At 51.5% G+C, this 20,782-nt stretch overlaps 1 protein-coding gene across 5 annotated transcripts in view; it reads left to right on the forward strand.

Annotated features, from left to right (window-relative positions):
- Positions 1-20,782, forward strand: part of ZNF423 (zinc finger protein 423) — a 329,875-nt gene that overhangs the window by 94,087 nt on the left and 215,006 nt on the right. For 4 of the 5 annotated variants that reach the window (XM_033845086.2, XM_073795610.1, XM_073795611.1 and 1 more), the window contains one exon: positions 13,199-13,399. In XM_033845086.2, coding sequence (XP_033700977.2) covers positions 13,199-13,399 — 201 coding nt within the window. Of the gene's footprint in view, positions 1-12,704; positions 12,768-13,198; positions 13,400-20,782 lie in introns of those variants that run through there. The other variant, XM_073795612.1, reaches the window with a different exon arrangement.

Consider the following 20,782-nt stretch of genomic DNA (forward strand, 5'->3'; position numbering starts at 1 on the left):
AGAACTAGGCCCCGAGCAGGAGGGGGCTAAGGCTGCAGCTTCTTTGTGTCTAGTCACTCTGTTAATACCCTCAACACAATGTCGATGCAGGATGTTGTTACAGAGGGGGAAACTGAGGCTCAGAGAGCAGAGGCAACTGGACTGGCCAAGAGTGGGGGATAAAGCTCAGACAACAATGAAGGCATCTCCTTGGTCCCCCTCCAATGCTGCGTCCACGTGCCCTCATTTCAGGGTACTTTTCCACCCCAGAGGGAGCTGGCATCACCGCCCAGACCCCAGTTGTACCTTCAACGGGCCGAAGAGGTAGTCTCCATCCCCTCAGCTGCATCCCCGTGGGCACCCCACAGAGAGTCCTTTCTTGCCTTTGATGTAAATTCTTGCGCCTTCCTGATAATATTCTGGGCTCTTCTTAACGCGCGGGGGTCAGCTGTGAGGCATCTTGGCAATTTATAATTCTTGAGAATTCTGTTTGGTGACATGAGTTAGCATTTAACAGACACCCTGCCACCTCCTCTCTCCCTATTGTGACAAGCTCCTGGCAGAATCCTTTTGAGACTCGGGGTAATTGCACCACGCTGGGTATGGGAGGACCACGTTGCGCTTGAGTGCGTCTCAAAAACGTCTCCACGATAGACAGTCAGGTACGCGTTTGCTTGGCTTCAAGGTAATGATTTAAACTTAATTTGACCCTTGATGAGGGAGCCCAAGCTTCTGGTCGGACACAGCCTTTCAGTGTGGGCTTGCCTGCCATGCCTTCAATGGTTACACAAATAATTCCTTCATAACAAGTGCCTTTCAGAGGATGTCTGCTGCTGACAGCTAATATAGAATTATTGCCCCTGAATGCATTTCTGTAATTACTTCCCAGAGATCTGTCTTTGTGTTAGAAGACATTTCACACTTTAGTAACATAAGTGTTTTGGGAGAGTACGAGCAATAATTATGAATAGTCTTTCTGTGAAAATAAACCTAAAAAAATTATAAAAGCTAATGCTAAAATTGGTTAGATTCAGGGAGGAATTTCATTTGAATTTGATTCATGTATATTTATACCAAGTATAATAACCCTTCTTATATGGAAACTTTTTTTTTTTTAAACAAAACAGCAGTAATGATACAGAGATCCCGCTTTCTAATTTTTGAGCAATACTGAAATGGCAAACTGATTAAAAGTGACAGGTTGCTTGAGACCGAATAAAGAAGCGTAATCGTGGAGCTCTGATAGGAGACATTTGTGGTAATGGAAAATGAAATGATTCACAGTGTGATCAATAAAAAATTAGCAGCATTTAATAAAAGGTTTCTGCTTCATGTTGATTAAAGAACAACGCGAGCAGTTTGAAATCCGAGTTAAGTGACGGTTTGAGGATGAGCAGGGGGTGGTGATGGGGTGTGGGTGTGCGTGCGCATATAGATCACGCGGATCCTGGCCATCCGAGGTGGCCACCGGGCCCCTGGAGTGGGTCTGGAAGTTTCCTTTGCGCTGCCCACTTGACCTTTGATCTGTGGTTAATCCTTTCCAGGTCTGCCCTCCTCCTAGGCTCCAAGCAGGCCTTGCTCTGATTGGCGGGTGTGGGTCCGGCCCACTCCCCACTTAAATCCACCCCCGCGGAGGGGGCTCCCGCCTGAGCGAAGGCTGTGTTTTCCCCGAGGCCCCTCAAGTGTGCTGGATGGGCCCTTGGCTTTGTCCTGTCAGCTGCCCACGGGTCCAGGTTTCTGGAGACTTCCGGAATGCCCCACAGCGCACTTGCGGGACTGGGCACCCGCCTGGGGGCTGGAGGGAAGTCAGCAGCAGGCGGGGAGGCCTCAGTCAGCGCAGGAGGTGAAGCGGTAGGGAGGGGAAGGGTCCTTGCAGGGGGCGGGGCCTCCGCCCGCGCGCCGTGGGGTCCGGGGGGAGCGGCTTCGGGAAGCTGTCAGTGCCCTCTGGGAAGCTGTCAGTGCCCTCTGGCTTCCGCCTCAGCGGCAGCAACGCGGCGAAGCCACTCCATCAGACACCTTCCCTTTCCTCCGGGCGCCACCTCAGTGTTCCCCGGGACGCGCCGCACACCGGGCGGGCTGTCTCCACGCCCGGCAGCCGGCTAATTTCTAAAGGCTCTACACAGCCTCTCCGCTGTGGCTGCAGGGAGTGGGGCTTCTGGCCTTGCAGGCCCTCGCGGGTTTGGACTGGAGACCCTGGTCCGGAGGATCGCTGGGGGGCAGCTGGCCTCTGGGTTACAGCAGCGGCTCCTCAGGACCAAGGGCAGGGAGTCCTTTCCATTCCTGGAGTCCTGGGGCAGCGGGCAGGACCAGGGGCCTGTTCCTGGCTTTGTTCCCAATGTCTTGACTTTCCCCAGAGACGTGCAGAGCCATGGCTGGACGTTCAAATGCTAGGGTAGGAAGGGCCCTTTCAGACTGCTTGGTTCGCATCCATTTATCGAGCACCTTTTGTGTGCCAGGCCTTATGGTGGGGGCCGAGTGCGGTGGGGGGGTCAGATGAGCAAAATTGATGCTGACCCTGCCTGCCTGGAGCCTGCTCACTGGCATGGGGACAGTGGGATGTTCTGCAAAGAGAAGGACCATGACTGCTGTGGTAAGAGCAGGAAAGCGGGGTGCCCAGTGAGCACCCAGAGTGCGTGTGGGGGGCTGACCCTGTTGGGGTGAAGGTTCATTGAGCTGAGCCCTGGACGGTGAGGAGGAGTTGTCTGGGTGGACTTTTGCCCACTTCCTGCTTTCACAGTGGAACTCCATCTAAGTAAAGCACTGCTTAGTGGGACCCCAGCATCTACAGCAGACAGAGTGGGGCTTCCTTGGTGGGGAGGTAACCCTCGGCTTTCTGCCCTCGGGCCTGCCCCCGGCACAGCGAAGAGTCACTAAGGTGCCCTTCTTTAAAAATTGCTGCTCCACAGCCTTCATTTACAGATGGAACCACTGAGGCCGGAGAGGACGGGACCTGCCGGGATCCCCGAGCTACCTCCGTGTGGCCTGAGGGCTCTGGGCTCCAACCGCACCGCTTGTATTTGCCTTTGACCTTGAGGCACTCTTGCTCAGCCTGGCCACCCGTCCTGTCTTTGGGGTGCGCATCTGTCCCCGGTTCCCCCATCCTCCTCCATGGAGCTCCTCTTTCTGCCATGGCTGCTGGGGGTGATTTGCACCCCAGCATCCGCACCTTGAGTTCTGCTCCTGGACTGGGAGCAATTAGGAGCGCCAGACCATGGCTCTGGCCACAAATTAGCTGGATTTATCGAGCTCCCCATGCTGCCCCGCGTCCTGTCCCCCCTCCCCTGCCTAGGTCTGGCCTGCTTCTCCATCTCCTCCTTCCCAGCGGCCGTCGGAGACAAAACATGACAGCGAGGAGAGGGCAGAGTGGTCATAGCCTCAGGAGGTCACGAGGCGGTAACAGTGTACAATTTTCATGGTTCCAGGGTGGCTTTGTCCGACTGTGCTTCATTACTGCATGTGGCGAGATCAGTTTTATTAAGATTGTGAGGCTCAGAGGAGCGATACCGTTAAAGACCAGCTAGAAAAATATAATTTTTTTCCTTTTTGGTGAGGGTGTTTGTGATTGCTTTTTCTCCCCTTCCTGCTCTAATCCTCCCACTTTCCCTCCCTCCCATCTACCGTCTTTTCTTTCCTCTCCTTCCTTACCCATCATAGTTGGGAGCCAGGGGCGGGGCGGGGGGTGGAAGCTGCCATCTCTCTCTGCCTTTGTGGCTTGAGCTCAGCACCTCAGCATCCCCTGGGAGGGGAGAGTCATGCATTCGTTCAGCAGGTACTTGCCCATAAAGGGCAAGGTGCTTGTGACCGGTGTTAGCCTCAGCAGGGTAAGCAGCTATGCTTTGTTCTTTGGGGCATCTACGTCACTTAGAGCAGTGGCTGGCGCATAGTAGGTGCTCAGAAAAATGTTTGTTGATTGACCAAAGAGGTGGAGGATTTGTGTCTGATACGGCTTCAGCTTTGGGGGAGCTTACTGCCCACCACAGCCTGGGTGGCAGAGACCTGGGGCAAGGTCACCTGGATGAGAGCTCCCATAGGGAGCTTCTCCAACCTGAACGTGAGGAAGTGATATCTTCCTCATTTTCTAGGCAAGGAAACTGAGGCTTAGACGTGCAAGCAACCAAAGTCACACAGGAGGGAAGCTGAACCCGGTTCTAAATCTCCAAAGAACCGACACTTTCATCATTGTACAGCTAAACTCCCTGTCTGACCCAAGGGGGCCCAGTGGCTTTTGCTGGGTGTGCCCCATGGTAAAGATGCCCCAGGCCACATCCAAGCCCGCCAAGGCCGATGGTTTCACTCATGCCATGTTTCTTAAGATTTGAAGTTAACACTTAAACATCCAGAGATTTCACATAAAAATATGGATTTCCTTCATTAAAAAAACAAAACAAAACATCTAATGTTTGTACTGGCCCTTGCTTTTCTGTATGGTAACTATGTAGAGATTTGAGCAGGGACCACCCCCTTGGGTGGGTGTACATCTTCCCCCCAGCCTCCTCCAGTCCATTCTACTCATTTGCGTCAGGGTGGGGGCCTTGGAGTTGTGAGCTTTGGTCCGCTCATGATCTGAGTGACAGAGTGAGCTGTCTGAGCTACCTGAGCTTCAGTTTTGCCCTCCGTATAATAAGCCTAATGTTGTATCTCCCTTATTGGGCCATGGGTCACCGGGGGAAGGCTGCAAATGAATTGGAAGATCTGATCCGAGAAAAGTGATTACCATCACACTGCTAACCATTTTGGCCTCGGGTTCTAGAATTCCTGACAACTAAAGAGACATTCTCTGGAAAGTTCTTGTTTTCCTGGTTAACCACTGGCCTGTGGAAAGGGGGTCCCTGTTCCCAGTCTTGTATCATCGGCCAGGAAGGAGCATCCCAGCAAGGCTCGTGTGATGCAGCCCGAGGTCAGGTTCAGTGTCTGGTTGACCGTGGCTTTGAAATTCCATCCACGGAGCCGTCCACGCTGACAGGGGAGCAATAGGCGCTCCCCCCACCCCCCAAGACAGCATGTGGAAGTTGCTTCCTTATTTAAGTGGAACTTGGACAGCAAATTATGTGTTAAAATATTTGCCTACAGCTCTGCTGCCAAGGGGACCCTTTAGGCTGAGTGTTAAATGTTACCCTGCTGCCTGCACGGCACATATCTTAAACCTGAAGATAAATAGTGGCTGCCTTGTGGAATTTGGGGCCAGCAGCGGACGCACAGGCAGAGTGTCTAATTGGGGTTGGCAGGCTCCTTGCCCAGACCCGGCCCAGTCCCTCTCTTTCTCCATCCCACCAGTCCAGGTGTGTGTGAGAAAGTGTTCATGGAGACGTGTCCTTCTCTACAAGTAGGGCCAAAACGCCAAGGTGAGGTTCAGCCAGGGGTTTGACCTCGTGCCCAGGTTCCGAAAGTGCTTCCTCCACGCTGGCCCTCGGGAAACGTGCTGCTGGTGATACTGTGTGTAGGACACATACGGGCTGTTAGGATGGAGCACGTGTTCTCTATTAAAGCAAAATGTTGCTCCAGGATAAACACTTTGCAAGTGGTAGACACCTGCCTGGACTGTGAATTCTGTTGGGAGGTCCCCCCCCGCCGCCCCGCAACTACGTACAGGGGGAGAGCACAGGGCAAGTGGGCTTGTGAATTGTAAACACACCCGCATCGTCTGCACCCGGGACAGACCCCCGGCAGGGGTCACGCTGTTTCCTGGAGGAGGTGGGCTTGTCACTTACTCAAGGTCACACAGGGAGGGAAGGGGGAGCCTGGACTTGAGGCCAGGAATTTCCTCTTCTGATGCAGTGGATCCTTTTGTCTGTATGGACATTTTTGTGCCTTTCAGGGGGCATGTGCCCTGACATTCTCCATCCTCAGGAGCCTGTGAGGCCTCCCGCCAGAACCTCTCGTGCAGTACGATGTCTCCACCCGCGTGTCTGAGCCATGATGCAGCCTGTGTTGGTTTGAATGATGATAGCAAAATAAGACGGTAACCGTAGCTACTGTTTTCTCAGGCTCATTGTGGGCCAGGTATCAGGCTTTGTATATACTACCTCATTAAAATAATTTAACTTCATTAAAATTTTTCTCAGAGAGGGTAAGTGACTTATCCAAGGTCTCCCAGCTGTTAAGTGACAGCGTGTGGATCTGAACCCAGACTGGCTGGCTCCAAAGTCTGGGATTCTTTTCAGTTCTTTCTCTGTCATCCCATCAGTCCCTGGAACGTGACTCCAGCTGTCTGCTGCTTGTGTGTGTCGTTGCTCCATGACCATCAGCCCCACTTGGTTCCATCAGCCCCACTGAGCTCCTCTACACTTGTGCTCCCAGTGCCCCCTGTTCAGTTGGGTTCTCTCGTCAAACCCTGTACGTGCTTAGAATTCACTGTCTGGTGGTTCTGATTTCTGCGGAGGTGGCTGGTACGGTCTCCTATCCGGGTCTGATTGTGGGAAAAGATGGGGAGACCGTCCCGGGACTTGCTGGCCTCCAGGACTGATTCTCCCGCTTCCCACTGTCACCTGGCACCAGTCCTGCCCTTCACACCTCTCCCTGTCCTTCCCCTGCACCCTTGTCTTGCACTTTTGCCCACATCCTCCTCCGCCCGCCTGCCCCTGCTCCAGCCTCCTCTGGGCTCCTGGAAACCCTGCAGGGCTCCTGGCTTACCCGTATCTGTGTGTAGCTGTGGGCACAATTCTTCTCGCATTGATGGCCAGCCATTCAGGAGCCTCACCTCCACCTTGTGAGGCAGGAGAGGGTGGCGTCCATCACGATTAAGCTTCTTGACACATAGGGAATCGGCCTCAGGTGGGAGAATTGACATAGGGTCACTCGTGGGGCGGGGTGGGGGGGTGTCCTAGAGCTAAGACTGGAACCCGGTCCCCTGAGTAACCCGGCCCAGGCCACAGGCACTTACCACCTATACCTCCCTTGGGGCATTCATTTCTTCACTGGGCAGTCATTCATCCGCCCCATGTTGATTAAGCATCTTTTCTGTGCCAGGCCTTGTGTGGCTTTGAGGCCACCAAGATGAAAGAGACCGGGGAGCGCCCTGTATGTTGTAACAAATACATGTGTGTTATGCCTGGCACACAGTAGGCGCTCAATCAATATTTGTAGGGTGAGTGAAGGAGAGAATGGATGAAGGTGTGTGATTGTAGCCTCTGGGGTATCTGGGATATCTCACACCTCTCACACTCTGCCCTTGTTTTCTCTTTCTCGGGTGTGTAGGGGTTGCTCCTGGCTTTCTGCCTCCGTTGGGAAGGTACTCAGCCATAGGGCCCCAGAGGCGGGACCCCCAGTGGTCCCTGGCTGGTTCTCAGGGTGCCCAGGGCCCCCTGATGGCGGGGTGATCCCCACAGTCCTTCCCAGGAAGGAGAAGAGGCAGCCTTCTCTCTGAGGTTCTTTCTGACTTGCGTGCTGGCCGGGGACTGGGGCTAGAGGGGAGAGACCCTCCCTCGCCGGTGTTCTCAGGCTGAACCTCTGTCAGCTGGCCCTGGGGAGCCGTGAGGCCCCGACAGCCCTGACTCATGAGCTCAAGAAGCCCGGCTGAGAAGGTAAGAAATGTCCTGTTCCCAGACCTGGCAGCCTGTGGGCAGCCTGGCCCCCCGGGGTGTCTTCCCTTTCCCTTTTTTCTGGCCGTGGACTCAGCCAGCTGTCCCCTGCTCAGCGCTTTCACAGGCATTCCCTTTTTGCCCTCCCGTGTGGTGGTTAAGAGTCAGGATCTGTGGTCAGAAGAGCTGGGTTCGAACCCACGCTCTGCCCTTCCCAGTGTGTGTGATTTGTGTGTGGTCCTGAGCCTTGGTTTCCCCCTCTGCAAAGGGGAGGTATCAATTGTATCTCCCTCATAGGCTTACTGTGATGATGGGATGGGAGAATGTGAAGGTAGAAGGGTACCCACGTTGACAGCATCACTCAGGGTGCAGGTGGCCTGGGGTGGGGAAATTAACTGTTTTCTAATGATAAGCAATAAAGGCTGAGTGTTTTGTTACTGTCTCTCTTTGCTCATAGAAAGTTCCCCAAGCCTCGTATCTTGGGCTCAGGGACTGTGGCATATGGAGGTGTGGTGTAGTGGGATCAACTGGTGTAGGTGTTCCCTCTTCCTCCTGCTTTGAAGAAGAAGTTGACGGGACAGACTGGCCCCATCATATGTTAGGTTGAACCATTTGAGATTGCCAATTTTTGGCTTTTTTGACCTACAAAGATGGCAACTTCATATGGTCCAACCTAATACTTATCACACAATAAACAGCACTGTAAGCACTTCCCCTCCACCTACCTGTGTTGATATTCAGAGTCTTGTTTCTTTGAAACCAATTAATTCATACATTCACCATTTACTGAGCACTTAACGTGTGTCTGTACCAGGGGCTGGGGAAGACAGTACCAAGCCAAACCAACCACAGCTCCTGCCCTCATGGAGCTTATGGGGTGTGTTCCAGCGGTCTATTGCTGTGTAGCAAACCACCCCCAAACTCAATGACCTAAAGCAACAATTATTAGTTTGCACACTTCTGTGGGCTGACTGGACTCAGTTGGTGGTCTCACTTAGCATTTCTTGTAGAGTTTCAGTCACATGCCAGTTGGGGCTGCTGCCTTCTGAAGGCTTGTCTGGGTTGGATGTCTGAGGTGCTGCACTCCCGTGCCTGGTAGCGGGCGCTGGCAGCGGGACCTCAGCTGGGGCTGTCGACTGGAGCACTTACAATCTCTCCATGTGGCCTGGGCTTCTTATAGTAGGGCAGCTGGGTTCTCAGGGGTCATGTCCCAAGAGACCAAGAGACAAGGGGGAAGCTGCATTCTAGTTTCTGTTACATTCTAGCGTTCGAGGGAGTCACCAAGGCCAGCCAGGCCAGAGGGGAATTGTGGAGGCGACTCAGATCCCTCTTCTTGATGGGTGAGGGCAAGATCTCCCTCCACAACAGCACATGGGATGGGGGGGGGGGGGTTGTTGCTGCTGTCCTGGGCAAATGTGGCTGCCACCAGAAGGAGAGAGTAAAAAATCAGCCTATAAAAGTGTAAGTGAACTTTGTGCCAAGTGCTCTGACAGCGAAGGGAAGGGAACTATGGGGAAGAAATGATGGGGACCTGTGTGAGCTTGGTGCTCAGGCCCACGGGGAACAGTTACGGCAGACCTGGAGTGTGAAGAAGCCCTTGGCTAAACAAACTTGAAGTTCAGGGGATTGAACAAAGGTCTGTGGGGCTGTGGAGATAAGTGGGAAGTCAGAGAGGTCAGCAGAGCCCTTGCTGGACTTTGGGGGCTGCAACCAAGCCCCTGCAGGTGGCCTTGGAGGGTTGGCAGATTCCTTGACACTCAACTCACTTTTCCATTGAAGCTCTGCTGTGGGGAGACCGTGTAGCAGAGTGGTTAGAGTCAGGAACAACTGTGTTTGCAACCTGCCACTATGGCCTTGCTTAAGCATCGTCACCTCACGGAGCCCCGGTTTCCTCACCCCTAAAATGGGGCTATGATGGTGCTCAACTCATAGGGCTGCCTGGCGGGCTGGGCTCAGAAGGTACCTGGCATGCAGCTAGTGCTCAATAAATGCTGGCGGCTCTTGGTGGAGCCCTGGGCAAAAGGATGGGGGTGTGCACACTGGAAAACAACTAGGCTGTGAGTTGTCCCGGGTGGAGGGTGAGGCTGGGCGGGCTGGGAGCTTTGCTAATGGACGGAGAGGCTGGCATTTACGGTGCCGATTCTGTTTCCTGTCCCGCGCTCGTGGCCCTGGGGGAGAGGGCCCTATTCGAAATTGTTTACTTTGGGCCTTCCCTGGGTGGGGCCGGAGGGAAAGGCACCAGCGGTCCGTTTTCGGGACATCCTTCCCAGCCCCGGTGGAAAAGAAATGAGCTCTGCTGACTGCCTTGTGGGCCCGGGTGGTTGGACGGACCTGGGGGTCAACTGTAGTTCAGGCCCAGCAGGTCACCACGTTGGAAACATGAGGCAGCACTTGGGATGGGGGCTCAGGCAGGGCCGGTGGTGGCCGCTGGGCTCTGTGTCCTCTGTGCTTGCTCAGCGAGGACCCTTGAGGGACCTGGAGGCTGGCTGAGGGCAGGACGTGGGCCAGCAGGGTCACCCCCGATGAGCCAGGGCCGGGTCAAGGTGCTCTCACTAGGGCCCCGGGGGCTCACTGAGCAGCTGCTCAGGGTGGGCCTGGGAAAGAGGAGATCCAGAGGGTGCTCCAGGGGGGCCTGGCGCCCTCGGCTCTGTCCTCAGGGCTCCCACCTCCCGGCCTTGGAAGCTGGGGCTCCGACAGGCCCCGGCCTGGGGAAGGGCACGCAGCTCCACATCAGAACTTGTAGGTTCAATCCCTCGTGTGGCTTTGGGTGGCCTCTCAGAGCCACAGTTTTCTCATCTGTAAATGGAGAAATAACACTATGTACTCTTTTTTCCGATTTAAGGATCAGAGACTGGGGGGCATAAGAGTGCCTTACAGAGCAGAGCCTTGAGCTGGTGGAGGGCTTCCTGCTCTAGAGGTCCTGATTCTGATGACGCAGCAGAGGGGCCCCCGGGGACTGGAGCTTCAGGGACGTCCTGCTCCCTAAGACTCCTTCAGCCCACGTGACCCCTGGGACCTCGGGCGATGAGGTCCCCACGTCACCCGCCCCTCCCCCCTCCCACCCCTTTCCGTGCAGCCACCTTGCCTTCCCATTAGGAGACCGCGGCAGGGGAGGTGACAGTTTCTTAAAACAGATTTATACTCTTGGATGACTTTATGGGTTTTTGCCTTATAAAAACCCAAGAGTTGACATTCTGATTTATCTACTCCTGAGTCAACAGGATGTACCAGATTTAAAGAGATCAAATGCATTGTACTGTTTGTGGTTCCAGTTGTGGATTAGATGAGCTATTGTGGAAAATGCTGCCAAGTAAATATGGCAAAACAACAACAACAACAACAAGGGGATAATTTAAATATGTCTATTAAACGATGTGTTAAGTAAAGTAGCACAGGCATGGTGCCGAGCATAACTTATTATCTGGAGAGCTGGTGTAGTAGAGAAAGTGGGAATTATGGTTCTTTCTCCCCCCCTTCAGAACATTTTTTTTTTATTATTATTATTAAGGGAAGAGACTGTAAACTAGGAATTTCAGAGACGGGCGCTTGCCCGTGTAACCATGGTTGTATGATGACTTATAATATTGAAGGCTCCAAATGATAGTTCTCATTTCTTTGCTTTCTCTTTCTCGCTGTCACCACAGCAGCAGATCAGATTTCCTGAGATAAATATGCTGCCTGACTTTTAATGGGATATCTGTATTGCCGGGAGTTGGCATGTTCTGATGATAAAAGAACCTAAAAATTGTACATCCCTTAATTGGTAAGAAGAGAGATGTTTTGATGGGCCACAAATGGAAACATTGATTTTTACTGCCTCTGTGCAGTTCCAAGCGGCGTGTCATGCCACGTTCGCCGCCACGGAAGGCGGCAGCTGGCTCTCCAATGAGCTGATTTGTGTTTGTAGGTTGCTGCTGTCGGGTGCTTGGAGGTGCATGTTCTGTGCAGACGGGAGAAACAGAGCCCTTATAACATTATCTATTTCTGAATAGAAATATTTATAGGACTGTGGCTTCGACCTCGAATGAAATGCATTCTTTGCTTCATTTCTCTTTCTTGCTTTGGCGACCAGTCCTTGGGGGTTTAAAGGTTGTGTGCTGAAGCCTTTTCCTGTAACTGTGATGTTATGGGTGACACACACACACACAAACACACACACACGTGCATACACACACCTTTGCATATGCGTATATGTTTGCATCAATATCTTTACACAAAATAGAGATTTCTCTCTTTAGTTTAAATAAATGCTAGTTTCTGCACAGATAGATCTGTTTTCCAGGACAGACTGTGGGAAGAGACAACAGGCACTTTGATTTTCCAGTCCAAGTCTCTGTATTTTTTTTTTTTTTTTGCGGTATGCGGGCCTCTCACTGTTGTGGCCTCTCCCGTTGCGGAGCACAGGCTCCGGACGCGCAGGCTCAGCGGCCATGGCTCACGGGCCTAGCCGCTCCATGGCATGTGGGATCTTCCCGGACCGGGGCACGAACCCGTGTCCCCTGCATCGGCAGGCGAACTCTCAACCACTGCACCACAGGGAATACCCGAGTCTCTGTATTTTAATGGGCAAGTTTAATCCACTGACATTTATTGGGATTACTGATATATTTTGTATGTAATATTTACCATGCATTTTTTGCACTTTGGTTTACAAGTTTTTGTTGGGTCCTATTAATCGCTCAGATTGAGGCTGTTCTCCATTTCCCCCAGCTGTGCAGGGAAGTGCACTAGGCAGGAGTCAGGATGTTGAGGTGAACATGTGTGTAGGGTGCTGGGGATGTTGCATCCTTCTGTCTGGAGGCCAGGTGCCTTACCTATGAAAGGGGAATAACAAAGCTGTCCCTCTTTGCGGGCAGGGGGTGGAACCATAAGATAGCTTGAGCCCCCGTTTAGCTCTAGGATGTGTGAGACTGTGAAATGGGGCTACGTGTGTGTATTTGTGCTTTGTAAACGCACAGAACGCTATGCAAATGCAAACCATCGTTATCGTAATCATTAACTCACTTTTCTGTACAGTTCAACAGCTGGTCTGTGCAGTGCTAAACACAGAATTGGTATTTTATTTTAAAGAAGTTGGTCAAATGATTCCAAGCCTGGTTCTCACTGCCTAGGCTGATACCGGGGCACAAGTGAGCGCTCAGGGGCATTTTAAACAGCAATTTGACTATCCGTGGTCCTGCAAACACACGTGCTTCCTTGATTCCAGAATCAGGACATCTTTGCAAAGAACTGAGCCAACATCTCCACATTGGGAGGCATGTTATGTGGAAGGTGAGCCTGGCTAAGAGATCTCCCAGCTCTAAACTTCAAGGCTTTGGGGGAAACTAAAAGTTCAGGTGCATTAGGAACAACTGATGGAAACTCTAGAGAAATGTGTGAGAGAGCTGGGTTTTTTAGGAGACAAAATGCTAAGGTATTTTCACCTCCCTGATGGGTCATGACCCCCAGCATCCAAGCACAGAGGGAAGATGACAGGACATCCCTCTAGAAGATTTGCACCAAGAATTAAATAATCTAGCTGAGAATTATGACACCACATGCTACAAAAACCCCCGTATTTTAGTATACTGAGAGGTGTCAAGAAGAATGGACCCTGGGAGGTAGAGTAATTAAATGTATCTTCGTAAATGCAGGGTGATTCTTTTAAAATCCTTTCCCCAGACCCCGTCAGCTGACATGGACTGTATTCTTCCTGTTGGCAGGAGGCCTAGAAGGAGAGCCAGAGTGTGATCGAAAAACCAGCCGTGTGCTGGAAGACAGGAACAGCGTGACAAGTCAAGAGGAGAGAAATGAGGACGATGAAGACATGGAGGATGAGTCAATTTACACCTGCGATCACTGTCAGCAGGACTTCGAGTCTCTGGCAGACCTGACGGACCACCGGGCCCACCGCTGTCCTGGAGGTAATGCTAAATAGCACCGGGATTCTGACAGGTGGTTATATGGATAATTGGACATAGCAACAGCTTGAAGCCTCAAGTGAGATTAAAGAATTAATAATGTAATTTTACAGTTAATGTCATTTTATTGTGGTGTCTTGGGTACCCTTTTAAATAAAATTAAAAATGAAAGCAACAGCTTTCCAGCAGGCAGGAGTTAGGCGGAGGTGCCCTGTCCTTGCTCCCCCAAACTGCATTCCATAGTATGTGGGCCATAAATGGGTGGGTCTGCACCCCGGATTTCTGGAAGGCCTTTTGGAAACCCAGCAATTAAGAGGTCATTAGTGCAAAGTTAAGCAGCTTAAGTGTGGAAAGCTGCATGAAGGAGTGAGCTCTGAAGCAGGGCTTGTGATGGGATGGGGAGAATTTCAAAGGCCAAGAAGTACCCCTACAGAAAGGGACTCAGTTCCACCTCCTCACTTGGCCTTCTGCTTCTCTGGGTAGGAGAAGGGTGGCTGGGAGCAGTTTCTGACTATAGCAGTTTGACTATAGCCCTGTGTTCTATTTACCAGCTGCTTCAGAGAAGGTGGGCAAGGCCACAGTATATAGGAGTGATTTAAGACTTGACGAGTTGAGTGTGTCTGTGTGTCTGGGATACGTGCGGTGTGGGGGGTAGGGGAATGGAGGCATGCATATTCCCGGGAGTATGGCAGCCATGCAATAGGGATAGGGGTTGACGTGTTTCCAGGCTCTGAGCAGGGAGTCCAGAGCATTTGTGTGCCTTAAACAGCTATCCTGAGACATCTCTGTCTATTGTGATTGTTGATGAAACCCTTTGGATGCTGGTTTGTGGGAAGAGGACCTAAAATCTCAGACCAATATTCCAAGGAGGACCCGACCCCTGTTTTGCAGGGGGAATTTGCTGGTAGGAGATAGGTTCGGACTCACAGTCTTGCTTCCCCTGCCTTTCATGCCATCTTGGAAGATTGAAAGCCAAGTGTTTTGGAACTTTGCTATGACTTTTCCTCTAGTGTCATCTGTACCCGCACAGCCCTGGGTAGACCAAGTCTTCATTCTCATCCTCTAGAGGGAATAAATATCAAAAACAATAGACCCGGCAGGACTCCAAGTTTTGAACTTTTTGGGGCTCAGCAAACCAAACCACAGTCATTTGGAATTTGTGATATTTCAATCATTGGCAGAGGCAATGGCCAACTTATAAGCTTAGAATCAGAATTAGAAGGAACTTATAGAGTTGGCTTTTCCAGTCCTCTTATTTGCTGGGGGGAAATGCTGAGGCTTTGAGAGAGAAAGGTGACTGCTTAACCAAGGTCACATAGCAATTTGGTGACAGAGCCAGGACCTCCTCAGGACCCTGGGCTATGGACTCTCATTCTTGGACCTGAGAAAACAATAGATGCTAGTGTAGCTCTTGATTTAGCCAAGAACTGAGGTGAAATCTTAAGTATAAGAGTGAAATATTGTCACTTACTTTAAAAACAATCAGTTAATTGATCTTCTAATTGAAAGCTATTCTCTTCATATTCTATGTGAAAGAATACACTGTTCTCATCTAGTTGTTAAAGCAGGGCCCCTCAGGACCACTGCTAAGTGATGCTTTGTAGAGTCTCTGCAGCTCTTGGAGTGAGGTCCTACCCCTGGCACTACTTAGGCTGTTCCTTCCTCCAGTTTTTCAGAATCAAGGAGATTCTCATGTCTCTTCCCACACTTTTGAGAATGGTGGTACTTCTAGGTGGAGAAGGGAAAATGTGAGACTTTAGGGCTGTAAATGGGGGTCTGTATTGGAAATTATAAATGGTAGCTAATTGTTCTTCAGTCCTGGGCAGGACTCGCTTCCCAGTGGTGGTCTCTTCACTCCATAGCCTCAGACTTTGGCTGAAATCACGGCAGCCCCATTTGCAGGGTCTCAAGCCATCTTTATTGATGCTGCTGGTATCCACCGATTCCCCTGCCTGTTTCCTGACAGGACCCCACTAACAACCTCCACTGGTACATGGGAACCAGGAATATCCCCAAGCCCTGGAGCATTGGATGGGAGTCAGAGATTCCTTGAAAGAGTACAGGAAACGACCTCGTCTAATAGCATCCCCAAGAAATTCATTACCACCCAGTAAAGGAGTGACCCAGCGTGGGTGAGTCTCCCTAACATGGGAGAGATGTGTGAGGAGCTCTTTTCCCCCAGTTCTTAGGATTACCCAGGGACAGGATACACCTTTGGGAACTGTGTGCATATTTTCAGAACCAGTCCCTATCTGGACACTTCCACATCCTCGGATTGCGCAGTGGTGTTCAGACTGTGTTTCCAGAGGTGTCTCTGAGGCTCTTGGGGTCGGTATTGGGGCCTGTCTGATTGAGGGGCTCTGACACCCACTCCAGTCAGAGCTGTCACCTGCTTTATACATTGGGCTATAGTGTAAGATCTTTAAACATTGGCTTCTACTTTAAAAGTTTGGAACTGGTACAGAAATGCAACAGCAGGCCCCCCCAGGCCAGCCTCATGGGTCTGCTGGACGCTCATCATTGATCACCCGGTCGCAGTACTAGGGATGATGCAGGTGGGCATTGCTGCCCCATGGAGCGTCACTCTGGAGGGAAAGGTGGACGCTTGGCAGCCCAACAAAGACCATTTCAGACAAGGATTTCAGAGAAGGCCCTGCTCTGCTGAGGCCGCAGGGCTCTGGGTGCTTGCAAGATGTTTCTGAGGGAACAAATGAGTCTTGTTTCAAGGGGAGGCAGGACGTCCCTGCCGTTGAGGATTTGGGCCCTGAGGGCAGTGCCACCTGTCCATCGGAATCTGGCTTTGGGTGTGAACGACACCCATGACCCGCAGAGGGCTGCCCTCCCGGAATGTGAAGGCGGCACACCCCTCCCCAAGCAGGGCGCCCGGGAAGCCCAGCCCTTCCAGATGGTCAGCGTGTTGGGAAGAGGCTGTGTGTGGGGGGGTGGGTGTGTTTGTGGGGACCATCTCAACTGTGGTCCTTTTATTATTATTCTTTTATTGAAGTATAGTTGATTTACAATGTTGTGTTAAATACTGCTGTATAGCAGAGTGACTCAGTTACACATATACATTCTTTTTCATGTTCTTTTCCATTATGGTTTATCACAGGATATGGAGTATAGTTCCCTGCGCTATACGGTTGGACCTTGTTGTTTATCCCTTCTATATACACCAGTTTGCATTTGCTAATCCCAACCTCCCAGTCCATCCCTCACCCATTCTCCTCCCTCCTGGCAACCGCCGGTCTATTCTCTACGTCCATGATTCTGTTTCTGTTTCATAGATAGGTTCATTTGTGTCATATTTCAGATTCCTCGAATGTGGTCCTTCTTTGAACTGCTCTAGCAGAGTGAGCTCCGGGCTCTTGCTGTGGCAGTTGGGGTGTGGGTGAGGACACTGCCTTGTTCCATCGGAATCTGGGAGAGTGGTGTGAGGTCTGCAGAGTTTCTGGGGTGGGGATGTGGGGATGCTCTTCATGGACGGGGAGCCTCCTGCTGGAATGACAGTGATGGTATTCATCAGGAAGCCCCCACGTCCCCCAACCTGGAGCTGGGACTGTCTGCACTGAAGAACCCTCATTTCCAGAGGTTTCGTTGTCCCTCAGCAATAGTTGGCAGTGCTGGGTCCAGGAGGAGTTGTTGAAGTGTGGACCTGAAGAACTCAAGACAACTCTATTGAGACCTGTTCATATTTCTCTCTCTCTCTCTCCCTCTGTTTCTCTCTCTCTCGTTGTCTCTCCTTTGTGTCTGCGAGAAACCGACCTTAAACCCACAAGGTATCAGACATTGCATCTTTATGACACACAAAACGAAACAAGCAAGAACCAGTTCTCTCTGCCGATGCTCCCACCCCCAACAGCTGTGTGATTTCTCTTTGTTCCCCTCCAGCCCCTGCCCACAGGATAACAAATGTGTACATGCTTGGAGTCGCGGGCACTTAGCGTCTTCCACTTGGCATTTGTTACTGAACATTTTCTGAGTGGATTCCCTCGTTGCCACATGGTCTTCTCCATTTGGGGAGCTCTCCTGTGCAGCTTGGGTTGCTGGTACTCGGTCCACATACTATAAAAACATTAAATGTCGACTAATATGCCAGTAGATCAAGACTTGCAGCAGAGTAGATAAAGTCTGACTCGATGTGTGATGGGCTTGTCTGTTCCTGATGGAGAATCGTTTGTGGGCACCAAGTGGGGAGATGTTTGGTGGCCGTCTGAACTGATGATAGAAAGTCTCATTAATTTTGGTTCTACCAACTCGAATAACATCGGGAACAGGGAGTGAGCTGAAGTTTACGTTGACACAGTTTGTGCAGTGTTGGTCGAGCACCTTTGGGCCCTATAAACGGTTGCAGGGGAGGTTTTCCATCATTTTCTAGGAGCCAGGAGGATGTCAAGTGCCTTAGAAAGTATCTCTGGGAACTTGCTGGGGCACCGTGGAAGCAGACATGAGAGGTTTGATTTACCCAGGGACTGATTCCAATTTTTCATGTGCTCATTGAAGCAGGTCACCCGTGGACCTTCAGTCTGGATTCAGGTGGAATGTTTCCCTGTGTCCTGGTATAAAAACTACCTTTTGGGCTTCCTTGGTGGCGCAGTGGTTGAGAGTCCGCCTGCCGATGCAGGGGACACGGGTTCGTGCCCCGGTCCGGGAAGATCCCACATGCCGCGGAGCGGCTGGGCCCGTGAGCCATGGCCGCTGAGCCTGTGTGTCCGGAGCCTGTGCTCCGCAACGGGAGGGACCACAACAGTGAGAGGCCGGCGTACCGCAAAAAAAACCCCACCAAACAAAAAACTACCTTTTAAGGATACTCTGATTCATACTGAGAGCACATCGGCCCAAATTAATGAGGCTGACTGCCTGAGGACGTTTGGGTGCTGCATCTGTGCTGCTATCGTGCTTTAGACCCACCTTTCCTGACTGTCGGGAGCAGGTGTCAGCAGGGCTGTGCCTTGTGTTGGTCTGGAAACAGCCTGGGTCCCCAGGGCTGGAGCACCGGTGGCTTTTGCAGGTACCCGGCCTCTTCGCCGAAGGCACTGCTGGCTTGATCTGGGGTTTCATTATAGGTGGGGAGAGGCAGATGGAGTCTCTTTAGAAACAGCCTTCTCACTCTGGGCTCCAGGCACTTGCTCCACAGAATACGAATTGTCATCAGGACCAGGTAGGAGCCTTGAAGTATGCGGGGTTCCTGCCGCCCTTGGGGACTTGAAGGGGGCTGCAGTCCTGACACTCTTCATATATTGAGCACCTGTCACGTGATAGGCTCCGTGGGACTCGCCCTGGAATGTGCCCCCTGCAGCCCCCGCATTGCTCTCTCTGCAGCCCCTGCCCCACTCAGTCCCCAGTGCTCACCAGATTCTGTAATTATTCCATGATCATTTTCGATGTGTTTATCACCCATGTCCCCTGCTACTATCAGGCTTCATGAAGACAAGAGTCGTGTCTGTTTTGCTCCCTGTTATGTCTTAGGCCAGTGCCTGGCACACAGTGGTGCTTAATAGATGCTTGCTGAGTGAAGGAATGATCTCACCTTGTCTTTACAACATCCCAGTGGGGAGGTCCTATTTTTCTTTTTTCTTTTCTTTCTTTCCTTTTTTTTTTTTTAGAATTATGGGACTTCTCTAGAAAGAGGTGACAAGCTGTTTATTTTTATTATGAAAAGAAATTTTTTGGCCACGTCACGGCATGTGGCATCTTAGTTCCCCTACTAGGGATCGAACCCATGCTCTCTGCAGTGGAAGTGCAGAGTCCCAACCACTTGACCACCAGGGACGTCCTGAGGTCCTATTTTTCATCATTCCTCCCCATTTTACACATTGGACAACTGAAGCTCGGAGGTAGGGGATCTTGCTCAAGGTTACAGAGCTGAGCTAAGATTCGAGGTCTCAACAGCTTGTGCTGAGAACACAGATTGGGGACGGTGAGCAGTTTCTAACTAACCTGCAGACAACACAGCTTTTTTGAATGCTCAACTTTATTTTATTTTTATTTATTTATTTATTTATTTTTGTGGTACGCGGGCCTCTCACTGCTATGGCCTCTCCCGTTGTGAAGCACAGGCTCTGGACGCGCCGGCTCAGCGGCCATGGCTCACGGGCCCAGCCACTCCGCGGCACGTGGGATCTTCCCGGACCGGGGCACGAACCGTGTCCCCTGCATTGGCAGGTGGACTCTCAACCACTGCGCCACCAGGGAAGCCCTGAATGCTCAACTTCAGAAAAAATAAGAGGGGAATTTGTTCAAATAGCAACAGCAAAAAATGTGCTCCTTGTGGGTTAATTTCACAGCTCCCCAGCACCCTCCCCCAGCTGCCCCCCTTTCCTGAGGATTGGGACCAAGGAGTGTTTCCCCAGCCCTTTCGGAAAGGCAGACCCTCCTTTTCTGGCAAAGGTGAGATGCTGCTGTGTAAAAAGCCGGGTGGGAAGTTAATACACCCTGATTTGTTCAGCTGTGGCCAGAGTGACCTGTGGGCCCTAATTACAGGGCTGGGGCTACATGGAGGCTGGCACCTTTGCCAGCCTCGTTCCTGTCCACCGGCTAGCCAGAGCTCGCCTTTGTGCGCTGGCTCAGGCCCTTTCTTGCTCCGACAGTGTGGGTGGGGCCCCTCCCTGCCTTATTGCTTGGGGCGCCCCTCGTACTGGTTCCATTTGGGCGAAACAGAGTGGGCGCAGGCCAGCTGCTGGGCGATCACTGCCAAGTACACAGGTGCAGGGCACGCGTTTCTTCTGCCCGTGGGGAGTGTGCACAGAGCCTTGGTGTCAGCCGGCGTGTCACAGGGCAAAAGGCCAGGGGGCTCGAGCACAACTAATACCCCCACATCAAGAGCTTTCCTTCTTGCCAGCAGCATCTGGTCAGAAGGCACGGAGCAAGAAAGAGTCCTACTTACGTTAGCCACAGAACGTGTAGGACCAGAAGCAAACCCACGGGGCATCATTCAGATGTTGGGAGCGGACAAAGAAACAGAATCAACTACTGGGGGATGCAAAGGAGGCTTAAATAAATGACAAGGTGGACCTTGTTCTTGAATGGAAAGGTTCAATATCATAAATACATCAATTTCTGCTAAATTAAGCTGTAACTTAATGTTAGTCAATAAGAGTGACCATAGGAGTTATTTAGAAATAACTGATTCTAAAGTTCACGAGGAAAAATAGGCATGCAAGGATAGGAAGGATAGGAAGGGAAATTCCGACAAAGAGGAATGACAGGAAGGGCTGGCAACTAGATCATATTTTATTTATTTATTTATTTAAAATTTATTTATTTATTTTTGGCTGCGTTGGGTGCTCGTGGCTGCACAGGCTTTCTCTAGTTGCAGCAAGCAGGGGCTACTCTTCGTTGTGGTGCGCGGGCTTCTCATTGCAGTGGCTTCTCTTGTTGTGGAGCATG

Source organism: Tursiops truncatus, chromosome 19 (genome assembly GCF_011762595.2).
Source record: "Tursiops truncatus isolate mTurTru1 chromosome 19, mTurTru1.mat.Y, whole genome shotgun sequence".
In the NCBI taxonomy this organism is placed as follows: domain Eukaryota; kingdom Metazoa; phylum Chordata; class Mammalia; order Artiodactyla; family Delphinidae; genus Tursiops; species Tursiops truncatus.